The sequence below is a fragment of the Poecilia formosa genome, unplaced genomic scaffold (genome assembly GCF_000485575.1).
Source record: "Poecilia formosa unplaced genomic scaffold, Poecilia_formosa-5.1.2 Scaffold84, whole genome shotgun sequence".
NCBI classification, from domain to species: domain Eukaryota; kingdom Metazoa; phylum Chordata; class Actinopteri; order Cyprinodontiformes; family Poeciliidae; genus Poecilia; species Poecilia formosa.
This window is the reverse complement of record NW_006800023.1, coordinates 2,018,620-2,035,889: the sequence shown is the minus strand read 5'-3', so window position 1 is coordinate 2,035,889 and position 17,270 is coordinate 2,018,620. Positions and strand designations below refer to the sequence as shown.

At 37.6% G+C, this 17,270-nt stretch overlaps 1 protein-coding gene across 3 annotated transcripts in view; it reads left to right on the top strand.

Moving 5' to 3' along the window:
- LOC103141501 (alsin-like) overlaps positions 1–14,659 on the top strand; it is a 33,005-nt gene extending 18,346 nt beyond the window's left edge. Inside the window, exons 22-41 of one of the 3 annotated variants that reach the window (XM_007557172.2) lie at positions 69–92; positions 1,985–2,055; positions 3,628–3,694; positions 3,792–3,973; positions 4,891–4,956; positions 5,063–5,161; positions 5,315–5,479; positions 5,989–6,100; positions 6,249–6,326; positions 6,398–6,528; positions 6,976–7,128; positions 7,526–7,640; positions 7,721–7,878; positions 8,760–8,861; positions 8,953–9,132; positions 9,939–9,984; positions 10,171–10,232; positions 11,108–11,257; positions 11,336–11,432; positions 13,057–14,659. In XM_007557172.2, the coding sequence (XP_007557234.1) occupies positions 69–92; positions 1,985–2,055; positions 3,628–3,694; positions 3,792–3,973; positions 4,891–4,956; positions 5,063–5,161; positions 5,315–5,479; positions 5,989–6,100; positions 6,249–6,326; positions 6,398–6,528; positions 6,976–7,128; positions 7,526–7,640; positions 7,721–7,878; positions 8,760–8,861; positions 8,953–9,132; positions 9,939–9,984; positions 10,171–10,232; positions 11,108–11,257; positions 11,336–11,432; positions 13,057–13,095 (2,097 nt within the window). In that variant the 3' untranslated portion in view covers positions 13,096–14,659. Of the gene's footprint in view, positions 1–68; positions 93–1,984; positions 2,056–3,627; positions 3,695–3,791; positions 3,974–4,890; positions 4,957–5,062; positions 5,162–5,314; positions 5,480–5,988; positions 6,101–6,248; positions 6,327–6,397; positions 6,529–6,975; positions 7,129–7,525; positions 7,641–7,720; positions 7,879–8,759; positions 8,915–8,952; positions 9,133–9,938; positions 9,985–10,170; positions 10,233–11,107; positions 11,258–11,335; positions 11,433–13,056 lie in introns of those variants that run through there. The other 2 variants (XM_007557173.2, XR_001662749.1) reach the window with 2 other exon arrangements.
- Positions 14,660–17,270: the final 2,611 nt, after the last annotated feature.

Sequence of the window (17,270 nt, the reverse complement as noted above, 5' to 3'; positions counted from 1 at the left end):
TGTAGCTGACATTTCCAGTCGTCCTCCATTGTCTTTACACGTCTTCATTGTGTCTTTCGTTCACTCAGGGATCTCTTCCCTCTCAGAGCTTTGTAAGTATGATAAAGGAGCATCTTAGTTTGACGTCCCACCCACCAGTTTTTGCTGCATCCAGTTTCCACTCTGAAGGTTCAGATACGGGGCATTCAATAAATGTGAGCACTGGGCGTCGTAAAGTTTGCAAAAAGGTTTTCCAGACGGCTGTATTTGAAGGTTTCAGGTTTATTTTTGAAAGTTGGACAATAGATATTGGTGAAAATTTACATTTAAATACATAATATTATAAGGAAGTGGCTAATTTCCACCTCTAGTCGACATTTTCAGCATTTTCATTTGGTGGTGTCGGATTCACCTAATTTAAATAACCACATCTGAAAAAAATCACCTTGTTTTATAATTGTGGGGTTTTATTTTTCTCAGTCTATACCAATGTGAGTTGAATTATGTTATCGTACCACTACTAAATCTTGTTTTTTCTGCGTGACGTCCAGTGCTCACGTTTGTTTTCTGCATGTTTACTCAGTGGTGATAAACGGGGGTCTTTGTGCTCATTTGGGTTTAATGTCTGCAGCGATCCACTCTGAGAGCTGGCCCACTATCATTCAGAGGGAAACTAAACTAATCTGACCAACTCCAAACAACGAGGCGTTACTGTTACTTTGGACCGTCGCCTGTGTTTCCCTCTCTGGTTGTTTTCATGTTTTATAGAGACTAACTTTGTCTTCCACTGTCTGGTTTGCTGTGGTGTGTTGATGGAGGAAAATGCTACATTTAGGAACATTTCCCTTTCCCCCAAAGCTTTATCACCCTAAACTTTTCATTTACTGGCGTTGGTTAAAAGGTTGCTTCTTTTCAAGTGCTGCTCCTATTGTCAGTCATTGATAACCTGTAAATTCAATCAACCTTAGCTAAGAAGACAATACCACCTTCTGCAAACACACCTCCAGAATACAGTGATAAAATGTCTTAAATATAATTAAATAAATGCATATAGATATAGTTTATCATTAAAAGTCCTCAAAAACATGCTACATTCACATTTGTCTTAAAGGAGATCAATACTAGGCACAATCACTGCAGTCTGATAGTTTACTACTAAATTAAAATCCCTCCAGAATCAGATGAAATGTTAAATTTTATCAGAAGTTTGATTCTTTCAAACTTAAAACCAGGAGGGAAAGCAGGAATGTTGTAAAACAACACAGAGTTTCAAAATGGAGGATTTACTCTTTTTGACCAGAAAGTAAAAATCTTATTTGGAGTTTAAAATTAACAGGAAACATGAACTGTAGAGGAGCTTAAACTGATAACGCTGACTCATGCTGAAAAGGTTTATTAAATTAAAAATGCTTGTTGTCCACAGAGACTTGACCCTTAATGGCTCAGTATAATAAATGTGCCACCTGGTTAGGTTTCTGGTGATACTTTTACAGGAAGTGAAGCTGAGAGGGAAAGTTGTTCTCCCACAGATTAGCTTAGTTCCTGGGAAATAAGTGAAAAAACACACTTTACATCTTCAGTTTGTGCTTCGTTTTGAATCTCAGTTGATTTCACTTCCATCGTTGGCTTTAAATGTCTTTTTCCATCATAAAGAGTCTAATTTACAGTTTTGAAACAGTTTCTTTTATCCAGTTTAAATACAGTCTTATCGCTACAGCTCCTCTCATTGCTACTTTTCCTACAGTTGCAAATTGCTGATTTATTTTCCAGAGCTGTTTCTGAGCAGAAGCACATTTTGTTTGGTGAAACTGAAATTAAGGTTTCTGGGGGTTTTTTTAATGAAAATTCCCCAATTTGTCTGTTTTTAGAAAAAGCCCTTTCGACGATAACTGACACGTATTTGGTCGTTTTTTGTCAAGTGATTTTGTAATTTCACAGTGAGTAATGTTGCTTAATTTGAGAATTTCAGAAAAGCTGTAATTTCTGTTGCTGCGTTTCTCTGCAGTTCTCCTCATTTCGAATCTATCCCCTGACCTGTCTGTGGGCGAAAACGATTACCGAAGACGGCAGCGGATTGTGAGTTTCTCAAGACGTTCTGACCAGAAATGTGAAGAAAGTAGATAAATGATGATACTGACATTAGCGCTCATTAGTCATTGGGGAAGTTCAGATGACTTTACAGCCAATTATGTGACTATTTCTGTTCAATAATGAAACTAAAACCTTTCAAAAAAGCTACAAAAGAAGAAAACGAATCTTAGTAGAAGCGTTTTTTCATCGGAGGAAGATGAATTAGTTCCTAAAAACTGAACATCCTTCCTGTAATTGCTTTATTATTGCCTTTATAACCACAATCTGCTGTCCTGCAGATGAACTTCTGCACTGCGCAGCGTTTAACGGTCATGTGCAGATGCCATGTCTGCAACATCAGGCCAAATTAACACAACTATTTTTTGATAAGTTTCACACAAAGAACAATCTGCTTATGACGTAACAACACAGCAACAAGTATCTGTGTAAGTGGAGATTGGCCACATTTTAAATTATGCATTTAGGGGGAAAACCTTCTCATATTTATATATTTTGTTGTAAATTTACAGCCAAAGAAAATTGTGTCACATTGTGAAAGACCAGCACAAATGATAGGAAATTAAACCTATTTGCTGCAGTTCAGACTTTACAGAAAATAATTTAGAGGTGTGAGGTAGCCCACCATGATGCAAACTAAAGGCTGCTTTTTCCATTTAGTAGGCGAAAAACAGAATATAATTCATGTAACTATATTTACTCAGTGCTTTAATCATTGCAGTTTGTGCATTAAAAGCTAAATGTGTGGTAATCACCAACATACATTATTTCAGTATACTGTAATAAATGTGATCAATTTACTTTTGTACATCAAGTATGTTGCTGAAGCTTATCGAGTATTAAATGTCAGTCAGGAAGTTGTGATGTTGCGATCGCAGCTATTAACACAAATTCACTCATTACTCAGATTTTACCATTTTTACTCACCATCGCAACTTTTTGTAAATCTGACCTGCATTTTCTGCATTTCCTTTTTTCTGCTTCATGACGACTGAATTTTGACCAATCCTCTTCGCCCTGTCCTAATCTGACTTCCTGTTTCACATCGTCTCTCACAAGCAAAACCTGCAACATCAGACGTGTAAAACTGTAACATTTGACAAAAACTTTTCTTCCAAACAAACCGTAAAGCAGTTAATGTTGGCTAAATAATAAGTAACACTAATATATCGCAATAAGCTTGTTAACAACAATACTAATGTCGTTGTTGTCACCTATTTTACATCCTTTACTATTAGTTAAGGCAGGAATAAACCCAATCCTTTTTCATTTAAATGTAGAAGTTGTGCTCACTGCTGCTTTCCCCTTATTTAAAATAAATCTTCATTGTCACAGTAGAAAGAGGAAAGAGTCAGGGGGAGGCAGCAGCAGAACGAAGGTGCAGGGTCGCCTCGGGTAAGGAGGGATTGTGATCAGAAAAACAGGGAAAGGGAGAGTTATGTGCAGAAATGTCAGCTTTTTAGTAAAACCACATCACGGCAGAAATAAAGTAAAACGTCACAAAATGTAAGCACTGGAATATCCTTCAGGGAAATTAATATTTTATTGTACTTTTCTCAGTTATACGATCAAAATAATATGTCCAGAGGAGAGTTTCACCCTGGTGGCCTCAACGCCTCAGGAAAAGGTACGTTTTTGGTTTATCTTTTTATTATCACTGTAATTGTTTTTTTAAACCAACCCTTACGGCGGCTCTGCATGTTGACCCTCCCGTCTCTCTGTAGAACAAGTGGCTGCGGTCCCTGAACCAGGCGGTGGATCAGGTGCTGGGAGGTGCAGGTCAGGGGTCATCGCCAGGGGTCACGGCTGCAGTGTGCCGCACGGCTTCGTACAAGTTCGTCACAGATGAGCGATTCAGAGACGCTCAGTACAGCGGCAGCTGGATGGCAGGACGAGTCCACGGCAGGTCGGACCGCTGCGGCAAACCCTTACAAACGTCATCAGTGGATTAGTAAAATTAACCTTTTAATAGTAAAAGATCTATAATAAATAATCTCTTTTAATGAAGAGCCATAACTGCTCTGCTGCATCTGTTCATGTGGTGGTATGCATTCTTTAAAAAAATGTCTTTAAAGGCTGAAAATATAATATTTTAATGTCACTAATAACCAGACTAATCGTGATTATTTGTAATTAATCAGATTGATCGTGATTAATCAATTCTGGAAATAATTGTCAATTAATTAAGTAACCGATTAATTATTTGGCGTATACAAACTCAATAAAAGGCCAACAGCTGAATGAACGTCTCACTCACAGTAATTAAGCTAAAACTGTTCAAAAAATACATTTGCACTTAAGTTTTATAAAAAGAATTGTCTGCAAATATGATTTTACAAACTAAATCTGTAAGCTATGAACAAGATTAGTTTAGTTTTCTCTGAGTTTGAAGTCACAAAGGTTTGATTGTACAGGATTAAAAGACGACTGTGACCAACTCGGAGCCATTTTAGATGTAGATGGTGATCTTTGCCGCATCATCAGTGTAAAAACGATAATTTTAAGCTGCATAAATTCTAAATAAGAGCGATGAAAAGAAGTGGTCCTAAGCCCGGCCCTGGGGGACACCATCAGCTACCTGTAGGTGAAACCATGCTATGTTCTGTGAGATTATTGAAACAGACGAGTCTCTGCTTCTACAAATTGTGACTTTCGTCGTCAAAAGCTTTTGATAAATCGATGAAAATAAACTTTATTTTATATATCATTTTGAGACTTTGTGTAAAAATGTCAAAGAACCTTTTTTATCGTCGTTTACATGAGTTGGTAACGCTTTGAACTGCTGAAAAGCTGAAAGTGTAATTTGCACATTTTGTTTTCCAGAGGAACCATGAAGTGGCCGGATGGCCGAGTGTACAAGGGAAACTTCAAGGGTGGCCTGGAGGACGGGTCTGTATGAATCTGGACCAGTCGTTCTCAAACAGTGGGGCATTAACTGCGAATTTTAAATCTTCTCTACAAATTAAACCATATTTTTATCTTTTTTTCCCCCCAGTTACGGAGAGTGTGTAATGCCAAACAAAGCGCAGGACAAACCCGACGTGTACCAAGGACAGTGGAAAGAGGGGAAGATCCATGGCTTTGGCAAGTACAAGTCAGTACGGCGTTTTATGGAGCCATTTTTATTCAAACCGAGTCAAAGAAATGTGTTCAGGAACATCAGAACCGTCGGTAACTGGATGCGTCACCAGATCTGTGACGTCTTAACTTAGAGCGCCCCCTTGTGTGTGTTTCGGGTGGCACTCAGGTACGGCAGCGGAGAGGTGTACGACGGCTGTTTCTGTGATGGCCGTCGCCACGGTTACGGCATGCTGAGCGCCGGTAAACTGGCCCGCACGTCTTCAGGCCTTTTCATCGGCCAGTGGGTTCAGGACAAGAAGACGGGGTACGGAGTCCACGATGACATCATGAGGTAAAAATGAAACATTTCTGAACAAAATGTGAGATTAAACACAGAAACACGATCAGATGCTTTATAAAACTATAACTAGGACCAAAGTTATTATAAATAACGAAAACTAATGAAATAAAGAAAACTGAAATTGAGAAAACATTGACTGAAGTAAATAAAAAAGGTTATTAATGAGGAAAAATTATGTTGTGCATTTATGAAACTCAAGCATACTGTTGACTATTATTCATCCAGTCGATTTATATAAAATCACAATACTTAAAAAAGTTCAACAAAAGTATTAAAAAAACACAAAAACAATTAAATAAAACGTAACTTTTTTCACATTGGCTTTTTCCCCCTAATTTTCCGTCACCATAAAAAATGCCTTAGTCGATGGATTATCATTCTGTAGCAAAGTTTCTGAAACAATTTTTGATCTGGTAGATGATCTTTGTTAGTTTAAATTAATTTAATTAACCTGCATTAGCACAGCTGTGGGCTGAATTAATCTCGTTTTTGTTTCTCAGAGGAGAGAAGTACATGGGCTTCTGGCTGGATGACCAGCGGCACGGCAGCGCTGTGGTCCTCACCCAGTATGGAGTTTATTTTGAAGGGTCATTCAAAGAAAACAAGATGAGTGTAAGAACAGCAAAGGATAACTGTGATTTGTTTTAATGTCAAATATAAGTTATAATCTGTCTGTAATTGAGCAGCCAGATGCATTATAAACCAGACTTGTTACGTTTCTACTGGTTTTAATGGTTTTATCCCTGTAATCTGTAATCAGGGTTCAGGCCTGTTGGTGTCGGACGATGACACGGTTTTTCATGGGGAGTTCAGTGACGACTGGACCGTCAATGGGAAGGTAAAACACACGCCCGCTTTGCTCTGGAGGCTTTCCTCAGATCAACTGATCGCTCTTCTTCTTCTCTGCAGGGGGTTTTGACGCTTGCGAATGGCGACCGTCTGGACGGCCTGTTCAGTGGCGAGTGGAGCGCCGGTCTGAAGGTCGTAGGAACGTACGTCAAACCAGCCATGGATGAAAACAAAGAGAAAGATGAGCCACCGTGAGTATTTACTTTACTTCCTCATAGAGATGCAAGCAGTCAATCTACTTACAGTTAATTATCAGTTAAAGATTTATTAGATTAAAATTAGTTCCAATTTAATGACAAAAAAAACCGTCCGCTTAGATCTTCTGTTAGTGTTGTAGTCTGGCCACCATCCAGCAGAGGGCGCCACTGGCCATCTTAAATGGAGCCAGGGATTAAAGATGGCGGCTGTTCCAGAAAGAGAAACCATACAAACAGAGTCCGGTTAGATACGCAAAATTCACCATTTTGAAGTTTTATTTTGAAATATAAAAGCTGGACAATCATTAAGCTAATAGAACCGCAGGACAGAGCAGCGTCAACATTCAAAAATTCACTGTAACGTTCGTCCGGGCCCCGACGGTGACGTTCGTCCGGGCCCCGACGGCGACGTTCGTCCTGAATGTGTTTGTGTGTCGACAGCCTGGGTCAGTACGCGGTGCCAGCGGCTCAGAGGTGGATCTGTGTGTTTGACGAATGCTGGAGTCGACTCGGCTGTGACGGCGCCGGCAATGGAGAGCGGACCGCAGCCTGGGAGAACATCGCCGTTACCATAACAACGGCTCGACGGCAGAGGTAGGCACACAAACCGCAAGACCAAGGAAACGTTTATCAGTAAGTCAGGGTTCCTGCAGAATCTAGAATTTGTTTTTTTCCTATCTTTAACCTCTGCTTTGTTTACTAAATCTTCCATCTATCTTTATATTAACCTAAACCAGCGTTCTGCAACTTTAACAACCCAAAGAGCCAATTTTCCCCTAAATCCAGCAAAAATAAAACTTCTTTAAAGCCAAAACTTTTCTAAAAATTGCAACTTATAATTTTCGATAAATGTCAACCATAAGAAGTTTACTGTCATTTTTTAAAGAAAGGGAATAAAACAAGCTTCACTCGTGAAACCTGATTATTAGTGACACTTAGCTGTCTGTTATGATCGGATTAAATATGTGTGTGTGTGTGTGTGTGTGTGTAGCCCAGACCTCAGTAAATCTCACACCAAAGTTTTGGAGAGTTTGGAGTTCATCCCTCAGTACGGCGAGGCGGTCACCACTGCAAACTACGACAACATCAGACGATACCTCACTAAGGTCGATTCTCCCACCTGAGCGTTGATCTGTGCAGCTCCTCCACAGGACGGATGAATCATGTGTGTGTGTGACCGTGTCAGGCCTGCGAGACGCCCCACCACCCCCTGGGCTGGCTGGTGGAGACGCTGGTGACGGCGTACAGGATGACGTACGTTGGCGTGGGATCGAACCGCCGGCTGCTCCGGCAGGCGGTGCTGGAGCTGCAGGCCTACCTCACTCACCTGTACAGCATCATCAGGTAGATTTATTCACCACCAAGAAGAGGAAGAGAGGGCGGCATATTCCTTTAAGAACCTGTTGAGTTCACATTAAAGGATTCAAAATGGCTGACCCTGATTTAAAGGTGGCCTACTAGGCTTCCTTAAACAGACCAGGATATTAGCATAGATCTATGAGCTACAAAACATGTTGATTTCATTATTTTTACCATATAATTCTGAAATAATGAGGTTATAGTTTGGTCAGTTCTGCTTTTTTTAGTTCTTTTCAGAATGATTTTACAATTTTATTTATTTATTTTTTATGTTTTGAGGCTCTGTCACTTTAAATCTAAATAAGCTGCTGCTGGCCACGCCCCCAACTTAAAGTTTACACTTGCAAATGAAAATGGCTGCAAACAAAATGCACAATTATATTACTGTACATCTTTGAGAAGCATTAGTAGAGCCTCCTGCACAACCAAGGAAAATACAATAAGTGGTTTCTGAATGGCAAGTCAACAGCAAAACACTTGTCTTTTCCAGGAGCCATTGTACAACACATGCAGCGGTAAAATCAGCTCTCTAAATGTGCTGGAGCGCCACTTGGGTTGCTAGGTAACGAGGCACGTGACTCAACAACATCTCATCTTCCAGACACCAAAAAATATTAACTTATTGCTAAAAAACAGCTGGATATTTTTTGTTTTTGAGAGCTTATGTTGTTTTTCCAAGCAGTTTAAACCCAAACGGAAGAATAAAAACATTAAATTATGAATTTTGCATAATAGGTTCCCTTTAAACAACAGAAATCTGGGCTTTATTTGCTCATCGTGTTGCTTCCAAGGCTGTTGGTTTCACCTCAAACTACAGAACAAAACTGATGATCAAACTTTGGCTGTTTGTTTGCTGCTGTCTGCAGGTTTCTGTTTCCAGGGTTACCAGATGATGGCGGCATCATCCCAGACGCTCCTGACATCAGTCCGTATAAAACCCGACGAAACTCAAACAAAGTGGATCAAGGGTCAGAGTTCACACAGAGGAGACCGTATGAGGAAACAAGATAAATGTTGAGAGGTCATTTTAAGTCGTGTGTTGTTTTATTTGTCCTTCAGGGTGTTTGTGGTGAGCTGCTCCTCGCTGCTCCTCCCTCTGCTGCTGCCTCGGCTTTACCCGCCCCTCTTCACCCTCTACTGCCTGCAGCAGGAGCAGGAGGAGGCCCAGTACTGGGAGCGCATCCTGCGGCTCAACAAGCAGCCAGACCAGGCGCTCCTCGGCTTCCTGGGAGTTCAGGAGTCAGTCTGCAGCACACGCACACACACACACCTACACACACACACACAGACACACACAGACACACACACAATGTACCGCTCTATCACTCCAGAGCATAAACTGCCTCAAGAAGAAGAAAATCATAAATACAGGGTTGGTAAAGGTGCTTAAAATCCTTGAAAATACTTGAATTCAATTATATGTTTTCAAGGTTTGAAAAGTGCTTGATTTCCGTATAAAGTCCTTGAAAGTGCTTGATATTCAGAACCGGAAATTACTCAAGTCAGAATAAAAAAGTATTTGGTAGAAAGTCTATTTAAACACTCAGTAACTGATTAAAATGATCAATTGTTTGATATTTAAGAATTACATCATCAGACAGATATGAAGTTAAGAGAAAATCTTTGGTATTTTAACGACGAAAATGACAACTATTCATATAACAGAAAATAAAATCAGTTTCTTTCAGTAAACATGAATTAAATTTGTGTTTTGCTCTGAGAACAGTCAGGTGTGTGTGAAACATGTTTTAAAGCATAATATTTGTAATATTTTGACTCACTTTGTTCAAGCTGCAGAGTGAAGAATACGACCACAAAAAACATGCATAACAGTAATGCATAATAAAATACCACAGTGAATTGAAACTATTGTTTTTAGCTAATTTTTATCGTCTTTTTTACATAAGTTGGACCTGATTATGTCTCAGCCAAACTATGAAAGATATCTGACGTACAGTGAGGAACATGCAGTGTTTTCCTCACATCAGGCGTTGAGCAGTTAGCTAACTGCTTTTTGTGGATATTTGTTTTGTTTCCTGTTGTAGGAAGTTTTGGCCTCACTGGATGTCGATTCTGGGGGAGAAAAAGCAGGTCAGGATGTTTTTTATTCAGCTTTTGCAAGTACTCCTTCATACATACATGATTTAAAAACATGTATAATTAAAAAGTAATAACACTGGAGTTTCTTGTTGTGATGTAAAAATGTTTAAAGTCATCTTTGGTCCCTATAAACTGTATTTACTTTGTTTTTTTTACTTTATTTTATGGTGTCTGCAGATCGTTTCCAGCAGTAAAGACGCCTGTTTCATTTCTGCTGTTGAGACTCTTCAACAAATCAGGTGCCACAAAATAAACGCAACACAAATAATCGGCTCAGATAAAATCACTGCAGAGGGATTACAACAGGGATGTCCAAACTTTTTCACATATTTTTCCAAAATTGTAAACTTAAAAACAGACAACCTAAAATCAGATAAATGAAGCAGCTGGAGATCTACTGTAGATCCAAGATTTGAAAGGGATTTCTACAAAGGTGTATTTTAAATAGGAAAAAAAAGTAAATTTACACCAAAATCTCTGAAATGTTGAGATTAATCTCAGAAAATTTCTAGAAAAGATTTTCAGAACAAACTTTGATATTTTTGTATAAAATTTCTGGTGTTAATCTAAAAATTCCTGATTTTTTTTAAAGCAGCTTTTCAACTTTCCAAACTCATAAATTTCAATGTTTTTGTGGAATATTTCTCACATTAATCTCAAAATTTCAATGTTTTTTTTCTAGCAAATCTTTGACTTTTGAAGCTTAGAAATTTCCTCAATTTTTCTAGAAAATTTCAGAATTTTTTGGCAAAAATTTACTACTTCTTTTTTTTACAGTATCATACTGCGCTTGCTATATTTAGTCAGCTTTAAGAGAGGATAAAATCTTAGCTTTTCAGTGAAAACCTCTTGCTTTTAAAATTTGGTTATAAAAAGACGAATACTTCATGTTGTACTTTACATTTTCCTGTGTCAAAATATTATGTTGGTAATGGTTTTAACACTGATTACAAACTAAAAGTCTCCATCTGCATGTAAAGGCCAAGTTTGTATCATTTATGAATTGCAGTTGGGGCCTCACAGAACCAGTCCAAGGGCCACAAATGGCCCCCGGACCTCACTTTGAACACCCCTGGATTAAAATCCGTATTTAATGAGCATGTTCTGCACGCAGCACCACGTTTACGCCGTCGGACAAACTGTTGGTGATTCAGAAGACATTTGAGGAGCTGACGCTGGAGGTGAAGCCCTTCCTGGCCGGGGACTTCCTGTGGTGCATGGACGACCTGTTCCCCCTCTTCCTCTATGTGGTGCTCAGAGCCAGGTGCAGATTCACCAGCACCGGCAGTCCAGTTCGGATGTTTCTGAGCCATTTCTGTAGCTCACGTTCTTATTTCTGCAGGGTCAGGAACCTGGGAGCTGAAGTCAGCCTGATTGAAGACCTGATGGATCCCAGCCTCCAGCACGGAGAGATGGGCCTCATGTTCACCACACTAAAGGTGAGAAAGTCCAACAGTCGTCAAAACACTAAAACACGGATCACACTGGTGCTTGAAGTCCTTGAATTTCAACAGGGTGTATTAAAAGTTTGGAAACTGCTTGAAAGTTCCTGATAGTCAGTGTGCAGTTCTTCAGAGTTCCCAAAAATTATAGCAAAACGTCAACATATTTTTACTCAAGTAGAAGGAAAAAGTACTTGAGAAATTACTCAAGTATGAGTAATAAAAAAGTTTGATTAAAAGTTTACTAATGTACTGAGTAATGGATCAAATTAGCAATCATTTAAAAATCCCATCATCAGACGGACCAAAATATAAAGTTAAGTGGAAATTTTGGTATTTTGAAAATCAAAATTACAATAATTCATTTAAATAACGAATAATAACAAAACCAGGCAAATGAAAATTTTCCAAATCAGTTTCTATCAATAAAAAACAGGAAGCTTTAACAAAAACTGCAAGTGTGTCTCTGTCTGGTGAATTTTTGGTTAAAACATGTTTATTTTTCATTCAGTGGGTAGAAAACACATAATTTTTACTCAAGTAAAAGTAGAAAGTACCAAGTAGTAAAAATACTCCTAAAAGTTTTTTGTTAAAAAAAAAAAAAAAAAAAAGTTACTCAAGTAAATGTAACTAGTCCAGTGGTTCTTAACCTGGGTTCAGTCGAACCCCAGGGGTTTGATGAGTCGGTCTCAAGGGTTCGGCGGAGCCTCTGCCGCGGAGGTAAACACAGGTTCTTAACCTTTTATTTTCAGTCGGGTAGTGAACTAGTCACTACCCGACTGCAGTTTTGTAATAAATGTCAACGTTATTTACAGTTGAAACCAGATATTTTCAGACAATTAATAAAGAGAAACATTTTTTTCTCACTGTCTGACGTAAAACAAGATAAATTTTGTCTGTTTTAACTTCAGTCAGAATCACCAAAATTATTTCTATTTGCTAAATGCCAGAAAACATACTTGGAACATTTTTCAGAGATTTATTTGTAGCTCTCTTTGTATATTGTTAAAGCATTTAATTTAATTAGATGCTTAAATACATTGTTTCACACACATGTATAAAACAACGTATGTAAGTGTTAAACAATGTTATAGAATTTTATTATTTATTTTGGGTTAAATTATGTTGTTTTTTGGACCAGTCAGGTGGTTAGGGGATGAGAGACTTTCCAAAACATAACATTTTGTTATATTTTAATTTACCTTATCCATGCTGTAGCATACTATCATGAGGCATCATTAATACCAGTAATAAATTACATAAAGTAGTGAATTGAAACCGTCTTGTTTTAGTTAATTCATATTGTTTTTATCTCAGTGTGGTCCTTGAAAACTTACCTTGAAAATGCTTGGAAACTGTTCAAACCCTGATATTATTGCCGTTATTATTGTTCTGTCTGTAGATTTGAACAGGTTAAGGCAGAACTTACATGACTGCATGCCTTCTTGTTTTTCCCATTTTGAGGAGTTACTGAGACCAATGGGCTTCTGTGTCGCATCATATTTATACCCCATGGAAACAGGAACTCATCTGATGCTAATTAAAAAGCTTCAGTTTTTTTTCTTTTTTTTCTTTATATTCTGGACAAAAACACATTTTTGAGTCACTTTACTCTCCGTAGGCTTGCTTCATCCAGATCCAACAGGAATCCACTACATAACCAGTGATTCAGTCCCAGTTTAATGGAGCAGAACCAGTATTATCTCCCAGTTTCCTGCTGCTGGCAGAGAGGTCGGCGTCCGTCCGGCGCTACAGAAAAAGCCGATTTGACCGCCGATCATTCAGGAAGCAACAGTTGGCAGAATGACGCAGCACAGCGTCCCCTGCTGTTGGAACATGGTAACACCTGTTCATATCACTGACGTTCACAATGGAAAAGGAACATTTATTATTCCACAGAAGGGAAATTCATGTGCAACAGCAGAACAAAAAGTTACAAAAGTGTTGAAAATATATAAATAGAAAACAAAAATAATAGTAATATACTGTACAAAATTACAGATATTGTACTCAGAATCCAAGGGATGTGCATCGTAATGTGCATGCGTACTGAACTTTAAAAAGAAACAGATTGTTTACAGTACAATATATCAGTGAAGAGCAGAAAAACAGAGTAAATTATTGTGCAAATAAATGGCAGTATGTACATAAACATTTCTAGACTTGGATGGTTTTAGAGTCCGACTGCTGCTAGGAGGATTTTTGTTTTAAACATGTTTGATTGTGATTCAAAAGTTGGAGCTGCTGTGTTTCTCTTGTTTTCTCAATTTTTATATTTAAACTTCAGCCAAAAGGAAACGACAACTTAACTTTAAAAACCTGATTTATTCAAACACTTAAGTTAATTTAAATGTTTTTTCTAACACTTTACTAACACAATTGTCTTGAAAAGAATGTACAGGTTAATAAATACAATGGGATTATTACTACTAGAGCAGCTATGTGCACAGAAAAGGGAATAAATCATGTTTTTAATGTAATTCTTTTGTTTCTATGAGAGAAAATGTTTTTAAAAAATGATGTCAAACCGCTTTGGATGCAGAAATGCAGTTCATTGTTTTACTAAACGCCTGTTTGTGGTTTTCATGAGTGTTTAAAACAACTAACAAACCTTTTCAATGTCTTGTACTGTGTCAGCACTGAACATTAATCACTACTTTTAAAGTTAAATATTTTGTAATATATTTTAATTGGAAAGAAACAAAGATTTAATTAAGATGATTAGAGCCAATGTTCAAATATCAGTTATTTAATCTCAGATGTTATAATGACTGGCTAAGTCTTTATTTGATGCCAGGAAATGTTCTAGAAAGGTATGTTGATATCATCTTTTACGATAAAGCATCAAGGTACTTCTTTTCTCTTGTAGTGAGTGTACTGTAATCATTTATTTATCTAAGAGGTACTTTGATGTTTTTAATCATTATTTTCCTAAAACACTGCTTTTTAAATGCACTCAGAGTAATTCCTGCATCGCAGTGAACATTTCAGCTCATCGTTTTGTACTGGTTGCTTTTGTTTTCACAAACTGTAGCACCTTACACGTTACCATCCTTTTTCATCACTTGAATGGATCTAAAAGTGATTATTTTTCTAATCAAGTTTGTGTAATTTTTAACTTCATAGCTTTATAAAAGACTGATCATCTGCACTGAATGCTTAGTTTGATGGTTGAATATTTAAAAAAGAATAAAAAAGGGGTAATAAACTTATTTTGGTTCCTGGAATGTGTCCTGACTGATTTGTTTTGTCTTTATTGTCTCTGATTCATGAGTTTTTGGACAATGATCTATAGTTCAGCATTTTCTACGTAACAAAGTATTCGGTATTTTCTCGCCATTTCTCCCTTTATTTACTGTTCAAACATTGAACAATATATCAGCATTTCGTAGTGAAAGATTTTACAATCATGACGGAGATTTAGAAATCTTTGAACATTTTCATGTTATTGAACAAGCAAACGGTTACGCTTTTCAACGGCTATTCGTATCCTAGCAACACAAGACGGAAGACGAGCAGGAAAACCAGATCCGGTTAAGAACTCTTCAAAATAAAACACTTCCCGTTTCCAAAATAAGTCGTGCTTGGCACTTAAATGCGTTTTACTGAAGTTTTTTGTAATTATACACAATCGTCACATTCAGTGAATATTCATGTAAATTATTAATATGTAAATAAGCAAGAACGGCAGGAAAATCGGAAGGAAAGAACGAACAACTAAAGGAAACGAATAAAATAAAATGCATTTTAGATAGAAAATTTTAAAGACAGGGATGATTTAAGACTTTTCCACAGTTCTTTCTCACTAAAGAGTGAAGTGGAAGCCTTTATTAAGATTCACAGACAACATATACACACCTCCTTAACATTGTAATATTGTGTGTGTGTAATATTTTTTGGAGAATCAATTTACTAATATTTAAAGACTGTGCCAAGTTAAACTTACGATTACTACACACAGCTGTTTACGTGGACATAAAAAGGTAATATCTCATATTATCTTATATAAATATATATATATATATATTCACCCTGTGCTTTGCTGTTTTCGTTTGTGAATATGAAGCTTTCAGATTTACTTTATTTAAATCTTAAAATTTTTTAATTTTTTTTTCAGTTTGTCTGCAGATTTTGTCTGAGTAATGGCACCAAATGGACACAGGAGGGAGCCAGTGGTGAAGGTCAGTGTAGTGTTAACATGTTTTATGGTTTGTTGGAGGGACATAATAGTTGTTTATGCAGAAAGTGGATAAAAAGAGAGAATGAACACCTGCAGTGCAAAACACCTGACGGCTTTGTGTTTAGTCTGTGATCAGGACAGTGACGTGCGGTGAGGTTCTTAGCCGGTGAGGCACTGACTTAATCAAAATCAGATTTACAAATCTAGACCCCCTGCAAGTTATTGTTTGCATAAGGAAATTTTGCGCATGCGGACAACGGCTATTCCTTTACGTGCCATCCATAGCCGCTCTGCCGCTGTAGAATAAGTCCGTTAATTCAATCAAACTTGGACATGTAGACATTAATTTCGTGTTGTGCTCCACAACAAATGGAAAAGTAGTTAAAGTACAACTCAAAACCACGCCTTTCATGATGTCTGTATCAGCGCAGCTACAAGCAGACTCGTTGCCTTAGCAACTGACAACGCCTGACAACACAGATATTTCCCACACAAAGAGCAGAACATTCAGTCTGTTGCAGTAGTATGGTTTTAGGCTTAATGTTTATTTTGGGATTATTAATAAGTGATTGCTGTGGTAAGAGAAGTAAACCATAAATATATCGCTGCACTTGACTTTACTGCATGGCTAGCTGCTAGCTCGCTGTTACTGTCTCTTACTCTGCAGATCTGGAGTCAGAATTTCTGGGATCATGAGCGCCCCCAGCGATGAGGCAGAAGAACTGTCTGCCTCACCTTGAATCTGTTCTCTGCCCTTTCTGATCGCTCCTCAGCACAGGAAACACGATACACACACGGTTGGTGACAAAAAACACTGTACATTACATTATATAAATCAGCTAAATTATGGAAAATAAGTTCATATATTAAATGTTTTTTAGCCATTTTATTGCCGGCGTACAGACAGGAGGAGCTGCTCTCAACCGCAGTCCCAGGTGAGGCCCAGCTCACTGCTGCCTCACAGGCTTCGCTTCTGAGCATTTGAATGGGAAAATGCGAAAATCCAGCGATTTTAAAGAAAAAAAATCATCAGATTTGGTGAAGTTAAATGAAAAATAGGTATTTTGTAGTCCAAACCACAAGGTGAAAATAGCAATATAAATTATTTTATCATTATATATTATTTTTCCATGATGACAGGTGAAGGTCTGCCTCACCTGCCTCCCCTGACCGCACGTCACTGGATCAGGCTGATGCTGACTGTGTTAACTCTGAAAAGCAGATTAATCTGCGAAACTCTGCAGCTCTACTCTGGCTGGCTTCATGTTTGGTTTCTAGTGTAAAACGTAAAAAAACAAACAAAAAACTAAATTTGTTTATATAATGGCAGAAAATAGTTGTGAGATCTGCTTTCATTATGAAGGATTAATTAAAGAATCATGGAATATATATTATAATTATAAGAAAACACAATCTGGTAAAATTAATTTTTACCAGATATTTGATTCCATACATATAAAGAGGATTAGGGCCAATGAACAAAAATAGGAATTCTGACTTTTTTCCCCTTTGAATTATGATTTTTTTTTTCCCCCCCCAGAATTTTCTAACTTTTCTCATTTTTCTCTGAATTTTTACTTTTTTTTCTCAGGACTCTGACTACAATCTGCTGAGATAAAAAGTTGTAATTATTTTTTTATCATTGGCCCTAATCT